Below are 26,680 nucleotides of genomic sequence, written 5' to 3' on the forward strand. Positions count from 1 at the left end.
TAGAAAATTTGACGTTCAAATTCAAATACTACAAAACTCCAGAGAAGCATAAGGGGGTAAACAGGAAAGAGAAATCATAAGGAACTTAATGAGGTTGGACTATTTGCATTCCTACATAGGAAGATGATACTTGTAATTCATAAGAACTTTCTTATTATTAAAGCAATTAGAGGAAGTATATATAGACAGAAGGTAGAAGTGTTATTTGAATGTGAAGGGATAATATCTAAAAAAGGTGAAATTAAGTAGTGAAAGAGGAATGTATTGAAAGAGATGGAAAGGGAGAGATAGAATGAATTAAATTATCACATAGAAAAGAAGCATGGAAAAGCTTTTATGGTGGAGGGGAAGAATGGGAAAGTAAGGGAAAATGAATGACCCTTACTCTTCATCAGAATTGTCTCAAAGAGAATAACATACACATACCCTACAGAAAAAGGAGAAGGGGAAAGGAGATAAGAGGTGGGGGGGGGGGGCGATCAAAGGGACAGCAGATCAGGGATGGGATAGTCAGAAGCAAAACACTTTTGGGGTAGGACAGGGTGAAAGGAAATAGAGAAGAATAAACAGAATGAAGGATAGGATGGAATACAGGATACAAATAACAATAGTAAATTATGAAAAAAAATTGAAGCAAATTTATTTTCCAAACATATAGGGAACTGAGTCAAATTTATAAAAATAAGAGCTGATAAATTATCAAATTGATAAATCATCAAAAGACATGGACAGTTTTCAGATGAAGTAATCAAAGCTATTTATAGTTATATGGAAAAATGCTCTAATTCTCTATTAAGTGGAGATATGCAAATTTAAATAATTCTGAAGTACTATTACATAGCCAGTAGATTGGCTAATAGGACGGAAAAGAAAAATTACAAATGTTGGAGGGAATATGGGAAAAATGAGATATTAATGCATTGTTGCTGGAGTTGTGAACTGATTCAACCATTGTGTAGAGCAATTTGGAAATATACCCAAAGGGCTCCAAAAACCACATATTCTCTTTGACCTAACAATACTACTACTACATCTGCATCCCAAAAGAAATAAAAACAAAAAGAAAAAGGACCTATATGCACAAAAATATTTATAGCAGCTCTTCTTGGGGCCAAGAATTGGAAAATGAGGAAATGCCCATAAATTGGGGAATGACAATAAAATGTGGCACATGACTATAATGACATATTGTGTTATAAAAAATGATGAGCAGAATGCTCTCAGGAGGATCTGTAAAGACTCCCATGAGCTTATGCAAAGTGAAGTATATTGTGCACAAAGTAACAGTAATATTGTAAGATGATCATCTGTGAATAACTTAGGTGTTCTTAGCAATACAATGATCCAAGACAATTCTGAAGGACCTTTGATGAAAAATGCTATCCAAAGTTAAATAAAGAACTTGACTGAATACAAATTGAAGCATATTTTTTTCAAACTTTATTTTTCTTAATTTAAAAAAAATTGATGTCTTGTTTTACAACAGAATTATTATGGAAATATTTTGCATGACCTATATTGGTCATATATTACCTATATTGAATTCCTTGCATTCTTAATAAGGTGGTGCATCAGAGTAAGGAGAGAGAAGGAGAGAAAATTTGGAACTCAAATTTTTGTGTTTTTTTTAAATTATTTATTTATTTTAATAAACATTCTTTATGAATCCTGCTGGAAGAGAAAAATCAGCACAAAAGGAAAAAATCATGGGAGAAAAAAAAGCACAAAATAAAAAAGAAGTGAATATAGCATGTGTTGATTTACATTCAATCTCCATTTTTTTCTGAATGCAAATGGCATTTTCTACACAAAGTCTATTGGGGTAGTTTTAGACAACTGAACCACTGAGAAGAATCAAGTCTTTCATAGTTGATCATTGCATATTCTTGCATATTCTTGCTTCCTTGTGCACAGTGTATTCCTGGTTCTGCTTATTTTGCTCAGCATCAGTTCATGTAAATCTTTCCAGGCCTTTCTAAAATCATCCTGTGTTTGTCATTTTTTACAGAACAATAATATTCCATAACACTCATATACCACAATTTATTCAGCCATTCTCTAATTATTAGGTATAGGGTATTCCACTCCTTTTCCCATTTCTTTACTACCACAAAAAGAGCTGCTACAAAATTTTTGTACCTGTGGTTTCTTTTCCCTTCTTTGGGATACAGATAAAAAAGAAAATCTGCTACCAAGAACAACTAGCCTAAAAGCCAAGTAGAGGGATAATTTAAGAATAATTAGATTCCCCAAAGCAATAATCAAATTAAAATCCAGAAAAATTCAACTTCAATAAACCATAAATAAAAATTGTCTACATTTATTAGAGCTAGAGAGCAAAGACAGAAACTATCCACCAATTACCTCCTGAAAGAAACCTCAAAAGGAAAATTCCTGGGGTTATCATAGCCAAAATTCTTATTTTCCAATAAAAATGCTGTAAGCATACAGATAAAAAGTTTGAGTACCAAAGAGCTACAATTGAGATAGCAAAAGTCTTGGCAGCTTTTACCACTAATGACAGGACATTTTTTTAATCATACCAAAAACAAAAGACATGGGCTTACAAGGAAGAATAATTTATTTTGTGAAACTGATGTAATCTGAGGGAGGCAGGGATATTACAGAGTGTGTTGGATGGGCACGAAGTGGAATAGAAAATAGTCAACTATTCCTGGTGAGATTGGATCTCGTTAGAAAACTTGAAATGCAAATATAAGAGTTAAGAGAAATCTACAAAGGTGAATTTATTTCGAGTAAATAAATAGGCAATATGATATGACAGTGCTGATGTTCTGATAGAGGGAAAAGAAACAATTATATATTTGAAGTATATAAAAAGGAATTAAGTAAGAAAAACAGAGGATCCGAGGGTGGGTTGGTTCTGTTCCAAATATTTTAATTTGAGAAATAGAAGGAGGTGTAAAAAAAATCCACTAGTTTAGAAAGGGAGTAGGGAGGAGAAGGAAGGGAAAAAGAAAGGAAGAGAGAGCTGGATTGTCAGAGGTTATCCATTAATTAAGGAATAATAAACTGGTATATTAATGTAACGAAATAGACCTGTGCTATAAGAAGGTGGACAGATCAACTGTGTCTTTAGAATGACAGGGATAAAGCAAGTTACCTACATCTTCACAGAAAGGTGTGAACTCAAGATGCAGAAAGAAACATTATTTTGGAAATGGCCACTGTGTGGGTTTGTTTTCCTTGACTATGCCTATTTGTTACAAGGATTTTCCACTTTGTTTTTAATTGGGAGGAAAACTGAGGAAGTAAGGGGAGTGGGTTAGAAATAGGGATGTCAAAAAATAAGACCATTCACCTACACAAAACTGACTATGTATTAAGGCATAAAAACCTCACAAACAAATGCAAAAAGACAGAACTACTACATCCTTTTCAGATCAGGATGCAATAAAAATTACATGTATTAAAGGGCCATGAAAAAGAGACCCCAAATTAATTGGAAACTAAATAATCTAATTCTAAAGACTGAGTGGGTCAAACAACAAATCATAGAAACAATTGATAATTATGTCCAAAAGACTGACAATAATGAGATAACATACTAAAATTTCTGAGATGCAGCCAAAGCAGTTCTTAGGAGAAATTTTATATCTTTATATGCTTACAAGAATAAAATAGAGAAAGAGATCAATGAATTGGACATGCAACTGAAAAAGCTAGAAAAAAGAACAAATTTAAAATCCCCAATTAAAAACCAAATTAAAAATTCTGAAAATCAAAGGAGAGATTAATTAAGTTGAAATTAAGAAAACTATTGAACTAATAAACAAAACTAAAAGTTGGTTTTATGGGGAAAAAACCCAACAAAATAGATAAACATTTGGTTGATTTGATTAGAAAATGAGAGAAGAGAACTAAAGGACCAGTATCAACAATGAAGAAGGTATTAAAGCAATAATTAGGAGTTATTTTGTCAAATTGTATGCCAAAAAATCAGATAATCTAAGTGAAATGGATGAATACACATACAAATACAGGTTGTCAAGATAAGAGGTGAGGAAATAAATTATTTAAAGGTCCCATTTTTAGAAAAAAAAACATTGAACAAGTCATCAATGAACTCCTTAAGAATAAAATTCTCCAGGACCAGATTTTACATAGGAATTCTACCAAACATTTAAAAAATAATTAATTCCAATACTAATAAGCTAATCAGAAAAATAGGAGAGAAAGGAGTCCTATCAAATTCCTTTTATGACACAAATATGGTGCTGATACCTAAACACAAATATGGTGCTGATACCTAAATCAGAGAAAGAAAAAAGTAGACTAATTTCCCTAATGAATATTGATGCAAAAATCTCAAACAAAATATTAGCAAAGAGATTACAGCAATTTATCACCAGGATAATATGCTATGAACAGTAGGATTTATGCCAGAAATGCAGAGCTGGTGGGAAAACCATCAGCAAAATTGACCATATCAATAAGCAAACTAACAGAAATCATATGATGCGTGCAGAAAAAAAAAATCTGACAAAATACAACATTCATTCTTATTTAAAAAAAACACTAGAGCGCAAAGGAATAAATGGAGTTTTCCTTAACAGTGACAATCCTAAAACTATATTATAAAATAGCAGCCATCGAAACCATTTGGTACTGGCTAAGAAATGAGTCGTAGATCAGTGAAATAGGTTAGGTTTACAAGACACAATAGTCAATAACTATAGTAATCTAGTGTTTGATAAATACAAAAACTCCAGTTTTGGGGATAAGAACTTACTGCTTGACAAAAATGGGAAAACTGGAAAATAGTATGGCAGAAACTAGGTATTGATCAATATCTAACACCCTATTCCAAAAGTTGATAAGGTCAAAATGGGTTCATGATTTAGACATAAAAGATGAAACTATAGGCAAATTAGGAGAACAAGGGATAGTCTGCCTCTCAGTTCTATGGAGAAAGGAGGAATTTATGGTCAAAGAGAAACTAAAGAACGTTATGAAATGCAAAATGTTTAATTCTGATTACATTAAATTAGTAAAGTTTTTACATGAACAAAAATGCAGCCAAGATTATAAGAGAAGCAGAAAGCTGGGGAAAGATTTTTACAGCCATTGTTTCTGATAAAGGCCTCATTTCTAAAATATATAGACAACTGACTAAAATTAATAAGAATACAAGCCACTCCCCAATTGATAAATGGTCAAAGGATATGAGCAGACAATTTTCAGAAGAAGAAATTAAAGTCATTTCTAATCATATGAAAAAAATGCTCTAAATCACTATTGATCAGAGAAATACAAATTAAGATAACTCTGAAATACCACTTCATGCTTCTCAGATTGGCTAAGATGACAGGAAAAGATAATGATGAATATGGGAAAGGATGTGAGAAAACCAGGACATTAATACATTGTTGATGGAATTGTGAAGTGCTCCAACCATTCTGGAGAGCAATTTGGAACTATGCCCTATAGGCTATAAAACTGTGTATGTCCTTTGGTCCAGCTGCATTTCTACTAGGTTTGTATTCCAAAGAGATCTTAAAGGAGGGAAAGGGACCTACATGTACAAGAATATTTGTAGCAGCCCTCTTTGTAGTTGTTAGAAGCTGGAAAATGAGTGGATGCCCATCACTTGGGAGAATGGCTGAATAAGTTACAGTACATAAATGTAATGGAATATTATTTTTCTGTAAGAAACGATCAGCAGGATGATTTCAGAGAGACCTGGAGAGACTTACATTTACATGAACTAATGCTGAGTGAAGTGAGCAGAACCAAGAAAACATTGTATACAGCAATAACAAGATTATGTGATGATCCATTCTGATGGCCATGGCTCTTTTCAACAGTGAGATGATTCTCAAGGAAATATTAATAGATTTGTAATGGAAAGGACCATCCATATCCAGAGAGAGAACCATGGAAACCAAATGTGGATCAAAGCATAGTGTTTTTCTCTTTTTTGTTATTGTTTTCTTCTTTTTGATTTTTTCCTTTCTTGTTTTATTCCCTTTGATATTATTTTTCTTACAAGCATGATGAATATGGAAATACATGTAAAAGAATTGCATATATTTACCCTATATCAGATTGCTTGCTGTCTTGGAGATGGAGTGGAGGAAGGAAAGGGAGAAAATTTAGAAGAGAAAATTTTACATAGATGAATGTTGGAAAACTACCTTTGCTGTTTTTTTATTTTAAAAAATAGGGCCATTGCAATATTTTTGAAAATACGCAAAAAACAAAATTGTAAAGAAAGCGCCAATGAGCAGAACAATTTTCATAGTGCCATACTATATTTATTATTAATAATAACAATTAACATCTGAAAGCATTTATCTCATTTGATTCTCACAAAAACCCTTGGAGGTAGGCGCTATATTATTATATTATTATGCTTATATTTTTGTTATATTATCTAGGCAAATACAGCATTGTAAAAGCTAATTAATATTGAACAGTCAAATTGGATTGGGATGCCAGTCACTAGAGGTTAACAGTGACAGGGGAAACCTAGAATGAGGTTCAATCAATCTCTCAAGCACATTCTAGTACTCTGGTATAGCCAACTTTTCTCTCTCTCTTTCTCTCTCTCTCTCTCTCTCTCTCTCTCTCTCTCTCTCTCTGTATTTAATATACACATACATACAAATGCACGTGCGTGCACACATACAAAGAAGTAATGGACTCAAGATGCAGAAAGAAATTGCTTTACTATGCCTATTTGTTATAAGAATTTTCCCCCTATGCTTTTAATTGGGGAGGAAAGCTTAGACAGTTATACACACACACACACATACACACACACACACACGCATAAACATACATATATACATACTTATATATATATTATATATATTCAATAGTTTCTATTTTTCTTAACATATTAAATTACTTGTATTTGTTGATAATTAAGTTCATTTAAAAAGACTTTTAAGACTAGGTAGAAATCAAAGATGATTCTGAATTAAAACAGGAAACTTAGGGAAAATGGATAGTTGATAATGCCATTAAGAAATCAGTATATTAAGAAGAAAGGAATAGATTTTAGAAGAAATGCTTATCAATTTCACTTTTAGACAAATTGAATTTGAGTTGACATGAGTCACCTTTGAGTTACAGTTGAAGATATAGAGATAATTCAGAAGAGAGGACAAAACCAGATATAAAAATTCAATTGTCATCTTTACAGAGGTGATAATTAAAGCTATGGGAATAGATAAAATTGCTGAGATTATGTACAGAGCAGAGAAACTACTTTTCCTTCAAAACTCAGATAAATACTCTCTTTCAAGTAGAAATATCTCCTTCCTCTGAATTCTTGTATCAATTTGTTTGTGTGACTTGTGTTGTTATTATTTTTTTTTTAGTTTTATTATATTTATTTGTGGATATTTTATCATCCCTATCATATTATACGCTCCATGACAACAAGGACCATATCTGTTTTTAAAATTGAATGTTTAATTAAATTGGCATAATTGAAATAAATTGTCATAGTGTACTTGAACATAAAAATGATTTTGTTATTAAAGGATTTGACTACCTAGCTAAACCAGTGGTAAAGACTACAGCAACTGGTCCAGAGACTATTAACTCTTTTTCCATAAACTTTGGAGACAAATCAGGCACAACTTTAACCCTCAGTCATCACCAGGATTATAAAAAGAACTTTTGTACTAAAGAGACCATAAAGAAGTTATGGAATCAATGAAAATTTATACATAAACTTTTTAAGTTATTATTTAAGATAAAATATTTTATGAGAACATCTCAATTGCAAAAAAAAAAAAAAAAACCCACCAAATTTTAATTTATTTATTTATTGCTGAGGTGATTGGGGTTAAGTGACTTGCCCAGGGTCACACAGCTAGGAAGTGCTAAGTGTCTGAGGCCAGATTTGAACTCAGGTCCTCCTGAATTCAGAGTTGGTGCTCTATCCACTGAGCCACCTAGCTGGCCCTTTAATATTTTAAAAAAGGAAATAAGGTAAAAAATACCATTATGATAAAAGGAGGTGAAACAAAGAGGTGATGAAGGGAGTGGTACCAACTTTACCACATGAGAAAATTAAGGAATTAATCTAAGTGCATGTTAAAACTTTGAAACTGTTCCTTATATCAATTTCATAAAATGATCTCTGAACCAGAGAGCTTTTTACCATTTTTCTATCCTGGACCCATTTGGAAGTCTCTGAAGTCTATGAATTGTTAGTGCATAATATTTTTAAGCCAACAATTTTTAAAAATATATAATTACAGAATACAATTAACATATTTATAAATAAATATATAGAGACACATAAAATAAGTTGATCACCTAGGTTAGGAATTTCTGCTGAGATCTAGATTAACTTTAGCATGTATGCAATACATTTTCTATCACTGACTTCTTAAAAAGAAATTTATCAGGGCTTTGTGGCTTGGCATATATAGTTGGTAATTAATAATTTTCTATTGCCTTATTGATTGGATTTTTAAAAAAACCTGATGTAGATCACAAGCATATAAATAAAAGGAAATGAGCAGGAAAAACCAAGCAATTGTGACAATATTCTTGGTGATTATGAAGGTTTTTCTCTGAAGACAGCTTTCAAATGGACTTCTTTTTTATTTCTATGAAGGATGAATTTAAAACCATCTTGGAGAAAAGAGTAATCAGGCATAGAAAAATATAATGAAATTCTTCATGGTGAGTTGATTCAGATACCTCACAAAAATGTTACTATGGATATACAAAGATTCTGAAACCAGAATATCCTAATAAAGTTGATATTAAGCACACCTCAGGGGAAATTAAACTTGTCTCTGAGATTTTATAAAGCTGAATTACTATGATATATACATATATGTGTACATGTATATGTACGTGTATGTATGTGAGTGTATGTGTGTGTATATATATATATATATATATATATATATATATACATATATGACACTGGAATTGTATGATGATGTTTCAAGATAAGTTACTGTGCTTTTTGGTAGGTTAAAACCAACATTTTGAAAAGGAAGACAGATAAAATTGACTATATTTGAAGAGAAAGAAAATGATTGTTTTCTGATATGATAGTCATAGCAGAATTTACTGTCAATGTATAGTAAGAGTAAAACCAAAGATCAATATCAACATAAAATTAGAAATTACAGCTAGAAATAAGAATAAAATACTGTGAACAATTATAATTTTTGTAATGTGGAATTCAAATAAGACTTTAATGCTAAGTGGGACATAGGAAAAAAAAAAGCAAAAATAAAAATTTAACCACCATAAAGCAGTCATCACAACAAGGAAGCTAAAGGAGCTTAGAAACTTTCACAGCCAATAATCACTTTAACTCTTTGCCTAGCAAATGGAGATGACAAGAATATGCAAAGTGATTTGTAAAATATTATGGGGGAGGATAATGGAAGATCATGAGCAATGTTGTCTTATACACGGATGACAAACCACAGGGAAAAAAGAATCTATAGAAAATTTGGCATGAGACTTAAATGAGCCACACCATCCCATAGGCATTTAGAGATGAAACTAGTAAGACAATCTCTAGACTTGAAAAGGAATATTGAAAAAGTAATATATCTAAAATAATATTTCTATAATAATTTATTTTAAATATTGTTCTCTAGAGAAACTTCCTCATTAAGTCTCAGTCTCTATATGGAAAAAATAGAAATAGTAAAAATGGCATTTAGACAAATTAAGTCTGAAAGAACAAGGAGGGCTAACTAAAGTTGCACCAAGTAAAATCTTTCCTGTGAACAAAATCTTGAAAGTCCCAAGAAATTATTTTAAAAGGTATCTCAGGGAGAGGAAGACTATCAAAGAACAGAAAAATCCCAGACAATAACTCAAATAGAACATCAACAACACTTACTAGATGTCTACTTTCTTCATTAACTTTTAATAGCATATTGTACACCTATATCAAAGCTATCCTCAATGTAATTGAAAAGGGAAAAAGAAGTTTTTTCCAAATGTTTACATTGTTCAATCATTTTCAGTCATATCCAACTTTTGGGGATCCCTTTTGGGAATTTTTTGGTAGAAATTCTGGAGCAGTCTGCCATTTCCTTCTCCAGCTCATTTTACAGACAAGGAAACTGAGGCAAACAGGGTAGATTTGAATTCAGGAAAATGAGTTCCAAGCTTGGTATTCCACCCACAGTGTCATCTAGATATCCCTAAATGTTTAAAAAGAGCAAGCTAAATCTTTGCAGGCATGTAATTGTATAAAAGTATAAAAAAGACAAAATTAAACTTTTTATTGTATGCTGATTATAAGGGAAGGAAGGAAGGAAAGAAGGAAGAGAGGGAAGGAAGGAGGGAGGGAGGGAAGGAAGGAAGGAAGGAAGAGAAGAAGGGAGGGAGGGAGGGAGGGAAGGAGGAAGGAAAGGAGGAAGGGAAGAAGGGAGGGAAGAAGGAAGGAAGGAAGGGAGGAAGTTTGATATTAGCTGAATATAATTGGCTGAATAAAAACATATTGAATCACTCACCAATCAAGAAAGTCTAGTCTTCAGGCAGGAGTTAGTTCCAAAGTTGACTAAAGTAACTTTCCCCAGGAATAAGGGTAGAGAGATTTGTGTAATTCCAGTCTGGAAAATGCTGTTCCAGATGGACAGAAGAGAAGTAGATGTAGGCCTAATGGCAAGATGGCCAGGATAGTCTAGTAGAATGAAACATGAAGCTTTGGTAACGTGAGTTTGTTTGGGGGCGTGATGAGCATGGGATCCTCTGATATAATCCAGATAGAGGACTAGGTATATAAATATGGGAGTCATTCTAAGAGATGGCAATTCAAATTTCTCCTATCCTGTTTATATCAGTTGTTTGCCTTTTGCCTTCACTACTAGATTATAAATTCTGGAGGATAAAAGTTGCTTTATTCATTTCTAAAACCTAAAGCCTCATCAGTAGCTTGCACATAAGTGTTTCCTGAATATGATGTTACAATAATCTCCACATTACAGGGATCACTCAAATCAAGTCAAGGATATTTCACAGGAAGATCCTGAGCCTGGAAGACAAAACTCCTGGATCCTGATTTCCAAATACTATATAACTTTGGACGCCAAGTCTATTAAATTTGTTGTTTTTTATTAAGTCTATTAACTTTATTAAGTTTGTTTAGGGGTAGGCACTGTATGTGGTCTATAAGCTGGGTCCAGAGCTCAAAAGAAGAAAGAAAATGGATTGAACTGCATTTGGGAAATTGTACAATGTTTTCAATGTTCCCCAGGTACTGTGTGTTACAAAAACCCAAGGAGTCAGCAAAACATTCTTTTGGTGATGTTTTTGTAATGATGAATCTTGGAATATTATAGTCTCCAAAGAATTAAAATGTACTGTATTCCCTTAATAAATGTTGAATAAATGATAAGTATTTATTTAGCAGCTAGATAACTCAGTGAATTGAATTCTAGGCCTGGAATCAAGAATGCCTAAGTTTAAATGTTATCTCAGATATTTACTAACTTTGTGAGTCTGGACAAGTCACTTAAGTTCTGTTTGTCTAAATCCACTGAAGAAGGAAATGGCAAATTGCTCCAGTAGCTTTGTCAAGAAAATCTCATAGATAGTATGGTACACAGGGTCGTGAAATATTGGGTAAGACTAAAAAAATTGAACATTTAGTTATCACTTCTATGCTAGGCACTATGCTAAGCACTAATTGAATGAGAAATTAGGTTTATTAAATACCCACTTAGAATAAGGTCCTGTGATAAGTGACAGTAATAGAAAGACAAATTAAATAACCATGTACATAAAAAGGCCTTATATTATCTTCACCAACAATTCACAGATAACTGAATATTTCACATGGTTAGTATTTGATTTAGAAAATAATGACTAAGCAACTATTTCAAAATATTAATAGATACAATTTAAAAGAACTCAAACATATTGATTACCTTGATGATTACTCTCGCCAGTCTTCTCCGTACAAGCCACCCCCTAGCAGCAGCCTGAATCAAGATGATTGCTTTCAGGACCTTTTTGCTTATTTTGCCTTTACGCTTTCGGAGTTGAGGTTGGAAGGCAATATAAATATCAACGTGTGGTCCAACTCTGTCAACATCAGCATCATAAGTAGATATTTTGGGCCTAGAAATTAAAATGGAAAGGTTTGGGATTTTTTTTTTTTAAAGTAACAATAAGCAATAAGTTGGAGCAGAGAGCCTGGAATTAGGGAGACGAGAGTTCAAATCTGACCTCAGGCACTTACCACCCATAGGACTCCGGAAGAGACACTTACCCTCTGGTTGCCTCTGGAGAAGAAAATGAAATTATCCCTACCGGCCCCCAGTATTTTTGCCAAGAAAATCCCATGGACAGGGTTAGCATAAGGTCCACAGGATGAGTCAGGTCAGTTGAACATCAAATAGCAATAGAGTCGCTAGGTGGTGCCATAGAGCAGAATGCGGGGCCTGGAAGCTCAGGATCAGACTTGGATTATTGTGTGACCTTCATCTGTGTGCCATCTTTAACTCTGAAATGAAGGTAACACTTCCCTTCCAGGATCAAAGGAAGCAATATTTTAAAAGCACTGTGCAAAGTGCCTGGAACAGAGCAAGCACTAAATAAATTTATTATCATCATTATCATCAGAATTCATTAATTTTTATTATTTATTATCTATGTATTTAAATAAGTTTAAAACTATTGATATAATGGACATCACTATATAATTTTGCCTATTCTCCATTTAAGTCTTCTGTAAGGGAAATGTGTAATTAGTTATTCCACCATTCAGTGGGATTTTTTTTCGCTCCATTTAGTTCTATACTGAAGGGATATTCTGCAAGATCCTTAAAATATATGTGTCTACATACATACATATATACATATATATGTATATATCAGGAAGAATAGAATTCAAATTAATCTCCAAAGGAAGATTAATGTTAAATCTACAAACAAAATCAATGTAGTTAAAATTAGAAAGGAAATAACAAATTGTGAGGAGGGGAGGAACTTTACAGCAAATATCTCTGATAAAAGTCTGATATTGAAGGATTAGGAGTAGGAACTTTCCTTTCATTTTATCAGGGAAATTCTAGATGAAGCTATTTCCTTTATAAATGAAGATAGGCACCTTCTCTGTTTCAGTTGCCTAGAGTTCTGATAGGTTAAATAATTGTCTATATGTAAATACACATATATGTGTGTAGTATAAGTATATATATATATATTATGGAATTGATAAAATATATAAAACCCAGAGTGTTTATCCATTAGATAAATGGTCAAAGGAATAAGAAAGGGATATGAAAGGATAATGTACACTTAAGAGGCTATATTATGGTTTAACCCTTCTGTAAAATATGCCTAAAGAGTCACCAAATTAGACATATCCCTCCCCCCATTTTTTTTTGCTAGGCAATAGAGGTTGTGTGACTTGCCCAGGGTCACATAGCTAGAGAGTGTTAAGTTTCTGAGGCTGAATTTGAACTCAGGTCTTCCTGGCTTTAGGGCCAGTACTCTATCCATTGTGCCATATAGCTGTCCCCAAATGAGATGTATATTGATCCAATAATACCATTATTTGGCTTACATCCAAATGAAAGCAAAAGAAAAGAATTTATATATATATATATATATATATATATATATAATATTATATATATTATATATAGTATATATATAATATATATATATATATATATATATAAATGTTTTTAGCAACCTTTTTTGTTGTTGTTGTTGTGGCAAAGAATTTAAACAAAATAGGTACCTGTCAGTTGGGGAATGGCTGAATAACTTATGATATAAGGATATGATTTAATATTACTAGGCTTTAAGAAATGAATAAAAACACAGATTCAAAGAAAACTAGGAAAACTTATATGAAATAATGAAGAATGAGCTGGGCAGAACCAAGATAAAAGTTTGTAAAATGACTAAAACTTTGTAAAATGACTAAAAATTTGTAAAGAAAAACAACTTAGTCTTAAAACAACAACAAAGCCTTAAGAACTAAGATCAGTACAAACAATTATAGGACTTTGAAGACTAAGCTTTCCACTTTGGGATATAGAACTGATGGACATGTATAGAATGAGAGATGTTTTCAGACATGACTAATGTCTGGATTATTTGTCATATGTATTTTTTAATATTAAGAACTTTTTTGGAGGAGAGGAAGATATGGGAAAGAGAGAGAAGAGATAATCATACTAAAAATGGAAGAAGAAAAAAAAGAACATCAATGAATAATTGGAAAATACATAAAAGGGAATAAAAGAAAGCTCAGAAAGTTACATAGAAAACAAGAACAATGTGGAAACAACTTTGTCAAATTTGAAACATCTTTTAAAAGCTTTACTGGAGGAAAACATGCATTAAAAAGTTCAAAGTTTTTTTTCTTTGCATATTGAATTATTCTTTTGTGTTAAATTCATAATAAAATATTAAATTTTAAAGGCTATATCATAACAAGAAAGACTTGTTTCACTCATCTCTCTTGTTTTATAAGAAAAATGCATTCCAATGACACATTATAAATAACTGGCACACAATAGGTGCTTCATAAATTATTTTTTTAATTGAAACAAGATAGAGTTGTGCTATTTATCATATTTGTGGATGTGAAAATCTACAAATATTAGAGGGAAAACAAGGTAGAAAGCATTTGGACAAGGATAAAAAGATGGAGGGACAAAATTCATACAAATCCTGGTATATGTTTAACAATTGGATCTCTAGGAGAAAAAAAATTCTCATGACATTTTCAAGTTTAATCTGAAGTATTAACATTTTCCCATCATTTTATTAAATATAGATAGTCAATAAAATAATAAATTAAGCCCTAATTTGTAGCATTTACCAATTTGGAGGTACAAATATCAAGATGAAAATTTAACAATCAGCTCTCACAAGATGACAAGAGCTAGCTACAGCACATTCCTGAGTATATAATTCACCTAGCTAGTTGGGTAGGGGAATGGATAATAGATTTCAGACACAAATTATCCAACTAGCACAGATGTGTGATAGAATGACACACTCAGCACTGATTGAAGAGAACCTTAAAGATTAATCCATCAAATGAGGAAACTGGCCCAGAGAAGGGAAGTGATTATTTGCCCAAGGCCATGCTGGGAATAAGTGACAGAGTTGATACTTGAACCCACATCTTCTAATTCTAAATCCAGACCTCTGGTCAAGTCAAGTCAGAGGAAATGGAAGACACCAAGAAAATAATTCTGATAACATACTGGAAGATAATATCAAGTGGGTAGGGGGAGATACAGAGTAGAGGGAGTGGCAAAAAAACTGAACTGTGTCAGAAGTGAATTTCAGAAAACATGTAAGGGTTTAAAATTAAAGATGGAGACAAAAGTTTGCTAAAAAAAAAATACTAAAGAAATAAAAGATTCTTTTTAGCTATCCTGGAGACAAAAGAAATGGAAAGACATACATTTAATACTTACTTTAGAATGGGAGTTCTTAACCTAGTATCTGAAAACTTGTGATTTAAATGTGTTTGTGTGGTGTGTGAATGCATGCGCACACATACTTAGTACAAATATATGTTGTTATTCAGTCATTTCAGTCATGTCTAACATTTTGTGACCCTATTTGCAGTTTTCTTGGCAAAGATAGTGGAGTGATTGCCATTTCCTTCTTCAGTTCATTTTATAGATAAGAAAGCTGAGACAGGTTAAAATGACTTGCTCAGGATTGCCCAATTGATAACTGACTGTGCCCATGTTTGAAGTCAAAAGACTTGACTTCAGTCCAGCACTCTCTTCACTGTACCACCTAGCTGACATAGATATATGTATGTGTGTATGTATATGTACACACATATGTATGTATATATATTTGCACATACATATATGGCTTTAAATGCAATGCACTATATTATTTATAATTATATTTAAGTATATGATATATACATATTTTTACATTTGTATGTGTTTATATATAAGAGAAAATTGTATTTTAATATAATGAGTTTCCTTTGAAATCCATTTTATTCATTTCAGTTTCTGAGAAGAAATCCATAGGCTTTATTGGGCAGCCAAGAGTCTATGATAGAAAAAGGGTTAAAAGGCTCTTGCTTTAATCAAATGTGACACAACAATGGATGGGGTGGGAGTGAAGAGGTGCAGCTTCTCTTTTCACTACCAAGTTGAACGATTCTCAAGATAAGAGAAGAAATATCAGAAAAGAGATACATGGAACTGAAACACAAGACGAGGAAATTGAAAAGCGCAAGGAAGTTCCCATACATGCTAGTTAACAGTTATTCACCATCAACATGGTCTGTCCTACACAGAGCTCAAATGGAAAAAGGATTTCCTGTACAAAGTTAAGTACTCTGGTAGCTCCAGACAATGTACAATAGGTAGAAATGTGAGATAGCTTTCCCTTGTCCTAGAGAATGTTTTATTTCAATCGCTCTCTTTTCCTTCTAAGTCAATCAATGACTACTTTTAAGCACCTACTATGTACTAAGCACTGAGCCAGAAACTGGAAATACAAGGACAAAAATGAAACACTGTCTGGACATCACTGAGATGGAAAAGAATTTCCTTTTATAAAGTTTCTCAACCTTCAACAGTCTGTAGGACTCATTACATCATGCTTTTGAACGAAGCCTTTAGAAGGGAAAATAAAGAGCTAATTAAGTGGCAAACAACAACCATTTTTTATTTTTAAAATAAATTTTGTCAATATTTAGGGACATTTTTTTATCATATACAAGTATATGCATATATTTTCCTATTGTTTTCCCAATACCTCTGACCCATTATAATAAAGTATGAAATACTTTATATAATAAAATATGAAAAAAGAAAATGTTCTGTAAAACTAAATAACATATGAAAATAATATGCTACATTTGTATTGTATCTCACATGCCCACATTCACCAGCTTCTGCAAAGGAATAGAGTTAGATGTTTTCTCATATCTCTCCATAGATCAACTTAAAAAGGGGGGGGTGGTTATAGGGTTAGATGTCTTCTCATATCTTTCTGTAGACCAACTTTAAGAAGGAGGGCCAACAGTAATTTTTCCATGCCCACTTTTCAAGTACACACTAAAAATCTCTGAGAAAGATGACAGGAATCTAAATTTAAAGTTGGGAGAGACCTTAAGATCATCTAAGCCAAACCTCTTAGTTTACAGATAAGTATAATGAGGTTTAAAAAGATGAGATTTGTCCAAGGATATATAGATTATGACTAGCAGAAGATCCCAATCCCAATTCTAAGGTTCTTTTTCTAACTACAATAAGAATGGGAATAATAAGGTCAATAGGAAAATTTGGCTTTCTCCTTTTAGATATGATAAATTCATGGATCAGAGCTTCAAATCAAATAATATTTTCATAGAAAACAAGAAAAAATAAGATTACACAACAGAAAAGATATAGAAATAAGTTAGTAAGTTAATCATGTCTGAACTTTAGACACTAGTTTTGGCACAACATCTACAATGGGAATTTCCTCTCAGCTTTTAATGCTTAGAAGAGGCTATATATTAAATATTAAATCAGTTTTAGAGTTTGGTTCAGATATTACTACTAATTAGTTTTGGCTGATACTGAAGTATTTTGTATGCCCCATTTATAAAAGCACTGTTTGCCCATCTGTTCCTGGGTTGAAAGTGATTAAAGGATACTTATTTTGGCTGTTATAAAAGCCAGATACTTTTCAAGCTGCAAATATGTGACAAACCCAACTAGAGTTGCCAAGTTCAGAAAGATATTATAAGAGATTGGTGGTATCTTCTTCCCTCACTCTTTTTCCAAAGGACATTATGGAAAAGTAAATAGTGCCCATCTCCTGATTAGACTAGCAGGCCTGCTTGGTCCAAATGTCTTGCAATTTTGTTCTAATTTACACAATTTGCTCTGATTTGGATGTTCTGCTACCAAACGGTATTGAGGGCTTTCTGCTTCCTGCATGTGCAGCCTTGGAAGAGAAGCATGTGATAAACTCGTGCTCAGAATGTAACTTCAGTACCAAAGAAAACACATTCATGTTATTCCTTCATCCCAACTCAAATTTCAACCACCCCTTCAAAAGAAAAAAAAAAAAAAATCAGGGATGTTCCCATGCAAAACATTGTATGCAAATCAGACACGGACAGGCTGTTTTTGCCAAATTAAGAATGTAATACATTCCTATTATACAATTAGAGTTTTGCCTCAATATTAATTATGTTCCCTAAACCAACTCTATGACCCAATGCTTCATAACACAGGACTTAATGGCTTTACCCTTAGCCCTCTATCTTTAAAAATCAAAGAATACTAGGAGGTAAAAGGGACTTTGAGAGCATGTTGGCCATATCTCTTATTTTAATACATATGAGAAAATGGGTCTGGAGAGATTAGATAATGGCTGATTAGTGGCAAAACTGAGATCACTGAGGCAATTCTTGACTATTCAAGTTTAGTCCTGGGCAAAATTTTGAACCAGACTGAAATTTGCTCTTCTACCTATTAACAATACCTTTCTGTGTCCCTCTTTGTTTACTACAAAGTTTCTTAAGCTGGACAACTTATTATTTTTGTAGCTGTTTCATTTGGATTCTTTTGAAATTATATGTACTTTATTTTATGCATTTAAAGGCATTTGAAAAGAAGGTTCTTCAAGTCTCATCAGATGGTCAAAGGGGACCATGATACAAAAGATTAAAATCTACTGCTCCACTATGTATAAAGCAGTCTAATTTAGGTAAAACACAAAGATTTAATAAGATACAGTACCTGCCTTTAATGTCTTTTTTTTTTTCCTGAGGCAATCGGGTTAAGTGACTTGCCTAGGGTCGAAGTGTTAAGTGTCTGAGATCACATTTGAACTCAGGTCCTCCTGACTTCAGAACTGGTGCTCTATTCACTGCACCACCTAGTGCCTGTTTCAATATCTTTATAAAAAGAGATATGACAGACACATATAACTAAAGTGAAAAATAATACTTAAGACCAACTTAGAATTGTCAAAAATCCTAAGGCAGAATTGATGAGGAAAAGAATCAATGAAGGTTTCAAAGTTTTTTAGAATAACTGATACTTCAAGTGAGCTATAATGGATGAAGTTAAACCTAGCAGAGAATCATGGCTTCCTATAATAATCTTTTTCTGGTGGTCTTTGATTACGGACATTTGATATTTACAGGTATTAACAACAAAAACTTGTTTAAGAAGAAAAAAAAAAGAAAAAGTAGGAACTCAACATTCCAGGACAGAGAATATAGAATATTTCAATCATAGTTAATAGTCCCATTCTACCATTTGACCCCCTCAGGTGATAGATGACCTTAACTTCATGATGTTCCTGAGTTCCTAGTCCTAGGGAATCAGTTCTTTTTTTTTCTTGCTCTCCTTCCTATAGAAGCACTATCATGCTGGAAAATTCCTTCTATCCCCCCAAGCTACCATCCTCTCAAAGAATATTCTTGTTCCCATAGTGCTATTGTCTCCAGAAGAAAAAAAATCTGATTAAACTTAATTCTCCAAGAAATTTTTTCCCATTCATTTGTCAATTCCTTAAGAACTGTGTACTCTTTTATTTTTGCATCTAAAACCTAATTAGTGATTGTGCATATTATACCAGGACTCTTCACCTACATATTTCCCTTCCTTTCTCAGCCAAAATTCTAAGGGAAATAAAGTTTTCTACAATAATTATTTCTATTTCCTCTCCTTGCTCAAGCCTTCATGGTCTGCCTCTTGACTTTATTGATTGAAACCTCTCTCTAAAGTTACCAATGATGTAATTGTTAAATCTGATTATCTTTTCCTGGTCCTCATTCTTCTCAACTTAACTGCATTTGAAACTGTTGGCTTCTTCTCCTGGATATTCTCTCTTCCCTGGGTTTTAATGACATTCCTTTCCTGTGATTCCCATCCTTATATGTGTAACTGCTCCTCAGTCTCCTTACTGGTTTATTACCCATGACTCTCTTTGCTTCCAACCATGGGTATATTCCACAGCTCTATCCTGGACCCTATGTTCTCTTTTCAATCACCTTATCAGTCCCCATGACTTAGTTATTTCTTTAAAGATTCAGGGCTTATTGATTCAACCCCATATCTATATATCCTAAGCTCAAGTTCAAGATTACCATCTTCCTATTGAACATTTCAAACAGGATGGACCATAGACACCTCACATTCAATCTGTCCGAAAGAGTTCTCCTCCTCTTAACCAATACCTGTTCTGAACTTCCCTATATCTATTGAAAGTACCATCATCCGTCTACTCTCCACATTTAAGGATTATTCTTTACTCAGTACTCATACTCTGCACATAATCTATCTGCTGCTCAATCTTCTGACTTGTATCTTTACATTTCTTGTATCTGTCCTCTATTTATACTTTGGTCACCACCTTAGCACTCAAGCCCTCATCATCCATGGCCAGGACTTGTTCAATGGACTCCTAATTACTTGTCCTACCTCATCTCTCCCCATTTCTTAGTTGTAAATGTGACTTAGTCATCCCCTTACTCAAAACACTTCAGTAGCTTCTTTATGCTTCTAATATAAAATATAAACTCTTCTTCCTCACTTTTGCCCCATAGAATTCTTTACTTCCTTCAGGATACAGCTCAAATACTACCTTGTACATGATTCATTTTCCAATTCTCCAAATATGAATATCTCCCTTGTTTTTGTCATTAATTCCTTATATACATATCCATGTATATGCATACATATATACACATGTGTATTAATATATTAAAATGTACATCTTCCCTGATATATTAAAAGTTTATTGAAAACAGGGCCCAATTAATTTTATGTTTTAGCATCCTCAATGCCTAGCACAGTCACTGGTGCATAGCAGGACCTTAATAAAAGATTATTGTTTGAGACAACAAGGAGTGACAGAAAATCATAATAAAAGCATGTAACAAATGAATAAAGATAGTGATGAATGAATTTTCATGAGTAGAAACCTTAACTCCAAAAGAATGCTAATAATTCTTGTGTTTAGTCCTATATAAGCAATCAATAAGAGTAATAATAATAACACAGAGCATTTTTAAAGCTTGTAAAGGACTTGACATATATTATACCTTTTGTCCCTTACCACAGCCCTATGAGGTAAATGTTATTTTATGCCTTTTTTTTTTTTACAGATAAAAAGATACTTAGAGATTAAGCAATGTGTCCAGGATCTCATAGTTAATGGTGTCTAGGGTTTGATGTTCTATCCAATGTCATGGATATCTAAAGAAGGATAAGGACAGCTCTGGACGAAAGTTGGAACTGACTTGCAAAAATCCACATCAAAGACAGAGAATAGAACTGAATAAGTATTTGAAATAGCAACAGGTGGCATTTAATTTGCATCATGCTTTAAGGTTTATAAAATGCTATGAGTACATTATTGCACTTGATTCTTACAATGTTCTACAAGGTAGAAATTACAAATGTTATTACTATTTGACAGATAAGGGAAGAGAGTCTGTGAGAGATTAGGAATAGCTTGTCCAGTCACACAGAAAGCTAGTGTCAGAGATTTGAAATCTAGGAAACCAAATAATAACTGAGAGATCTGTGGGTAGAACAGAAATAGAGCTAAGAGTAGAATTAAGGAAAGCAGTCAAGTATCAGAGTTGATGGAGGAAGTGAGAGAGGAAGGTGCAGCTGGGAATATAGGTATATAAGTATCATTCCCAGGAAACCCCAAGATAAATGAGAAAGTTTGCTGTCCCTAATTTAGTTACTTTTATTTTTGCTTGTTCATAGAGGATCGAATCCTGAAACATACTTGAAGACTTATATGTAGATGGTAAATGAACAAGAAGAAGAAGCATCTATTAAGCACCTACTGTAGATCAGATACTGTGCTAAATATGTCCCAAGACAACTCTGAGTGCTATTATCTCCATTTTATAGGAAATAGGCAGAGATTCAATGACTTGCTTAGGGCCACATCTGAACTCAGATCTTCCTGAATCCAGACCTAACACTTTAAACATTCTACCAACTCAATGCTCTTAAAAACAACTCTACCCAAGCTAGCTAGTTCCAGGAGAAGGAGGGGACCTTAAACTGGCAAGTCCCAAATAATGGCTTTCCAAGATCACAGTACACTCACAGAGAAGCAGGATGTCATTAAGGTGTATTATATCTTGGCTCTCTTATGAACTAAGTAATATGTAAATTCCAAAATGTACAAGACAGACTGGTAACACAAGAGAAACCTGGCAAGAAATAGTCTCTCTAGACAATGTGGTAAATTGGACATTGATTTTCTAATATTGGAAATGCAGACTACAAGATCAGGTATTCACAGAAGATTAAACCACTATTGAATTTCTTCCGAAGATTAATAAAAGATGAAAAAAGAATGAAAGGAAAGATTATTACATAAGAAAGAAAAAAAAACCTTAAAGGGGGAGCACTGAAATAAGAAGAGAGGGCTGAAATCCATTCAAGAAAAAAGCTGAAGATGGAAAAGGTGTTTTCAAGGTGATAGAGGTGTGAGGCAGGTGTCAACTGATAACTCCAGACTCTGAGATGTGGAATTTATACCCAAGATTGCTAAATGACCAAACTGTCCTTATGTCAAGAAAGGAAAAAAATTAATTCATAAGTTTTTCCCTCTATTAAAGTCATTTATGAACCCCTATCTGCTATATAGAGTCCCAGAATTCTATTAAATAAGAATGAATTTTTTTTTCAATTCAAATAAGATAAAGTATCTACTGTGGGTCAATCATTGTGCTAGGTCCGGAGATAAGAATAGAAAAGAAGAAATACAACTTGCCCCCGTGGAGTTTGCCTTCTATTGAGGGGGAAAAAATTATGCCAATAAGCAAATGAAAGTTAGATTTAAAATAAACACAAAGTCACTTTAGGGTGGAGGAAAATGCTAACAATCAGGAAGATGAATTGAATAGATAATATCTTATCCCAGGGAAATCAAGTCTGAAGAGGAAGGATTCCAAGGAGCTCCAAAATTTGTAACATTTTAGAACTATGTGGAAAATGAGTAAAATGGGACCTTTTTTCTTGGCTAGAGTTGGACTGGATTCAAATTTCAGCCTCAAAGGTAAAAAGCTGATGTCTGATCCATGAACCTATTTATCACATTTAGGGATTTAATCTGGTCTCCACAATAGAAAGTACTTTCATTGTATATTAAAGAGCTATCATTTATTTGGGAGGATTTTGCTGGGAAATGAGTTAGGCACTTTCTTTTAACGATTATGTGTCTTGAAAGTTCAACAAAAGGAAGGTTTATCACTAAAACATATTAATCTGTTGAGGATTAACAGCATGCTGCTGAAACACATCAATAGAGAATAAGTACTTTATTCATAGACTACAATGGGATCTCTGATTTTTTTAAATGCAGAAGTTTTTGTTTTTGCTTTTGTTCATTAAATAAATTTTTGTTATTGGGGAGGAAGAAATTTCGATTTGACTTAAGAGGTTGTTTAGACAAAATTAAAATATACAGCTAGAAATAATAGCTAATGTTAGTATAGTGCTGACTAATATAGTACCAGGCAATATATGTTAAGCACTTTACAATTACTGTCTCATTTGTTCCTTATATTAACACTGGAAAGTGAATACCATTATTACAACTGAGGAAACTGAGGCATATATAGGTTAAATGCCTTTTCCAAGGTCACACAGCTACTTACTACCTGAAGACAGGTTTAAACTCAGGACTTCTGACTTTGCCAGAAGTCTATCTATTGTACCACATAGCTATTCTAGAAAATAAAATGGCAATTATATAACTATGGTAAATAGATCACATCCTCTACATCTCCCTCCCTGTTTGGAGTTTTTGCTGAGTACTAGAGAGCCAAGTCCATTTAACTCTGCTAAAATGTTGTTTTGCTCTATTTAATAATGCAAAATGCTTTAATACTTGACATAAAAGATACAATATAAAAATAAATGGAAGAGAATTGTGTTGAACATTATAAAGTTAATGGAATTTAGAGAAAGACACATGACTATGAAGAGACCAATAGCCCTTTCAAAGGAAAGAGATCATATGGGCCTTAACTTTTCCAAAAATAAATATACTGTAGTTCTTTAATTATCTCATTGTAAACTGTAAAAAAATAATAATAATAATACCTATACTTGATTCTAAAACTTTCCCATGATCAAATGACTTTAAGACTTTGCTTTAAACCTCTTACTACTCATAAGCCAATGCCCGGAAAATGTTCTGTTGGCAATGGCAGATAAATGTAAATTGCTGGGCATCTTGAGAAAATAACATTTATTTTCTACTACATAAAATGTCTATTAAAATAAAAGTTTTTCCAGCTATATTTTAATCTTCAAAGAAATATTGATCTTGTTCTCTTCTAGAAAGAAAACAAATTCTCACTTTTGTCTTAAGTGCCAGGGCCTTGGGATAATCTCATTTAGACACCAAAACAAATTTAGTTTATAAAATGTCCATTTAACATGTACCCACAAGGAGGTCAGAGGCAGATGGAAAGGTTCCAACAAATTCTAAATATTAATAAGCAGTACTTTTGTGATAGCAAAAAAATAGAAACAATGGGTATACATCAATTGACAACTGGTTTTACAAATTGTGGTAGATGAATATATGGATGATTATTATTCTCTAAGAATTGATGAATATGAGGAATTCAGAGAAAATAATGCAAAGTAAAGAAAGCAGAAAGAAGAAAATATACACAATAATACTGTAAAATATCCCCCCCCGTAGAGAAATGAATGGGTATTAGAGGTGCCAAATATGTTATATATGCTATATCAAGTGCTTTACCTAATTTTATATTTGTCTGTATGTGTATGGAAGGGTTTTTATTAGCAGCTGATTCAGAGATGCAGTATAATATATCAGGAAATAACTGTGGTATTTAATAAAAGACATTCATAGGATATTTTAAAATAAAATCTTTATTAAAAATCATACTCTACCAATTGGATAGAGATGATATATAACAAAAATACCATTTACTTAGTAGGGCTATGACATCCAGGCAGTAGGTACCATTCTCACGTCATATTTGTCATTCAACAAGTATTATCAAACTTTTACTTAATTCCAAAGATTCCTGCAGTTAATGACAGCATACCTACCAAAATCTGTTGCAGAGGATGAGGAAGTAGAGAAATTCACAGTGCCCAGAACATAGTAGGGGCTTAATAAATGTGATTGATTGATTGATTGACAAGATCTTCCGGATAAAACCAACATATACTTTGGAATTCAGTGATTTACATGCAAAATACTTTGGGGGACAGTGGCTGAAAGCATGTCAGATAATATGGTTCATGTTTAAGAAATAAAAGAAATTAAAGACTTGTTGACTATTTTATGCCCACAAAACAAATACTTTCAGTAGAGTCAGGAGAAAATATGTGAAACATTTATTTCTTTGTACTATTCCAGCCTAACAAAGAAATTCTAAAAGTATTTGAATTTGAACTTGAATATTCTCTCAGCAAATATTTCTAAGGAAAAGTGGCTTTCCATGGATATCTGCCATTCATTCTCCCCTACATTTTTCATCTCCTCAACTAAGGAAACTGGGATGACTAGATGGTACAGTAGATAAGAGTGTCAAGCCTGGAGTCAAGAAGACTCATCTTCCTGAGTTTAAATCGGTCCTCAGAACTTTACTAGCTTGAGTCAACCTGGGCAAGCCACTTAACCTTGATTCCCTTAATTCTCTTATCTATAAAAAGAAATGGAGAAGGAAATGGCAAACCACTCCAATATCTTTGCCAAGAAAATAGGATCACAAAGAGTCAGAAGTGACTTAAAATGATAGAATAATAATAAAAGGGTTAAAAGGATTAAAGTCCTTGACAAAAGGGGGTACAGTGGGAACTCATCAACTCTGATTTTTTTAAAGATCTGAGTAGAAAAACATACAAGTAGAGACAGAGATTAGAAGATAAAAATTTTATTAAATGGCATTATGTTATAAGCATAGAGAAAGAATGAGATGACTTCTAAAGGCCCCCCAAAAAAAATCTATTTTAGGTAGGTTGGGGGAAAGAGGAAACAAAAAATAGATAGGACTTCTGATTAGTGTGAAATTGAAGGAAAATAAAAAAGGGCAAAAAGAAATAGGAATTAATCAGGCATTCTTTTGTTTCTTCTTTCTCTACCAGATCTTTTATAGTAGGAAGAAGAAAACAAAACTTGTTAACAAGGAATTAACAAGATAAGTGAAATAGTAAGGGAGCATCTAGCTGCTCTTAGTGAGTTCAAGGAACTGTTTTGAAGGCTCTAAGATGTGTTTGCTGACCCTCTTGTTGGTGATTTTGAAAAATCAAAGATAATGGGAGAACTTATGTAGAATTCAGGATTTTTTTTTATTTTCAAAAAAGAAAAGAAAGTAAAATCTTCAAACTGTAGACCAAGATATAAAAGAATGATAAGAATTGATTATATTTAGCTTGTAAAAGAGAAGACTAGATGGTCAGGAGAGGGGAAGGCAGAAGGCAAGAAAGGAAAAGAATTAATATCTATCTTCAAATGTTTGAAGAGCTAAGATATGTTTATTCTCCCTGACCATGGAAAACAGGATTAGGAGAGCAAGACTGTAAAAATTTCAGAGAGGTAAATTTAGGCCTCCAATAACTAAAAACTAAAGTTGTCCAAAAGTGGAGTGCACTATTCCTTTAGAGGTAAGGACTCTTCATTTCTAGAAACCTTCAAGCAAAGGAGGGATGCCCACTTGTTTTGTTTAGTCACTTCAGTC

General features: G+C 32.9%; 1 protein-coding gene across 3 annotated transcripts in view; it reads right to left on the reverse strand.

The window, feature by feature from the left end:
• The window catches only part of IQCM (IQ motif containing M), a 494,659-nt gene that overhangs the window by 255,930 nt on the left and 212,049 nt on the right, over nucleotides 1–26,680 (reverse strand). For all 3 annotated transcript variants that reach the window (XM_031941659.1, XM_031941660.1, XM_031941661.1), the window contains one exon: nucleotides 11,895–12,087. In XM_031941659.1, the coding sequence (XP_031797519.1) occupies nucleotides 11,895–12,087 (193 nt within the window). The remainder of the gene's footprint in view (nucleotides 1–11,894; nucleotides 12,088–26,680) is intronic.

Source organism: Sarcophilus harrisii, chromosome 6, assembly GCF_902635505.1.
Source record: "Sarcophilus harrisii chromosome 6, mSarHar1.11, whole genome shotgun sequence".
NCBI lineage: Eukaryota > Metazoa > Chordata > Mammalia > Dasyuromorphia > Dasyuridae > Sarcophilus > Sarcophilus harrisii.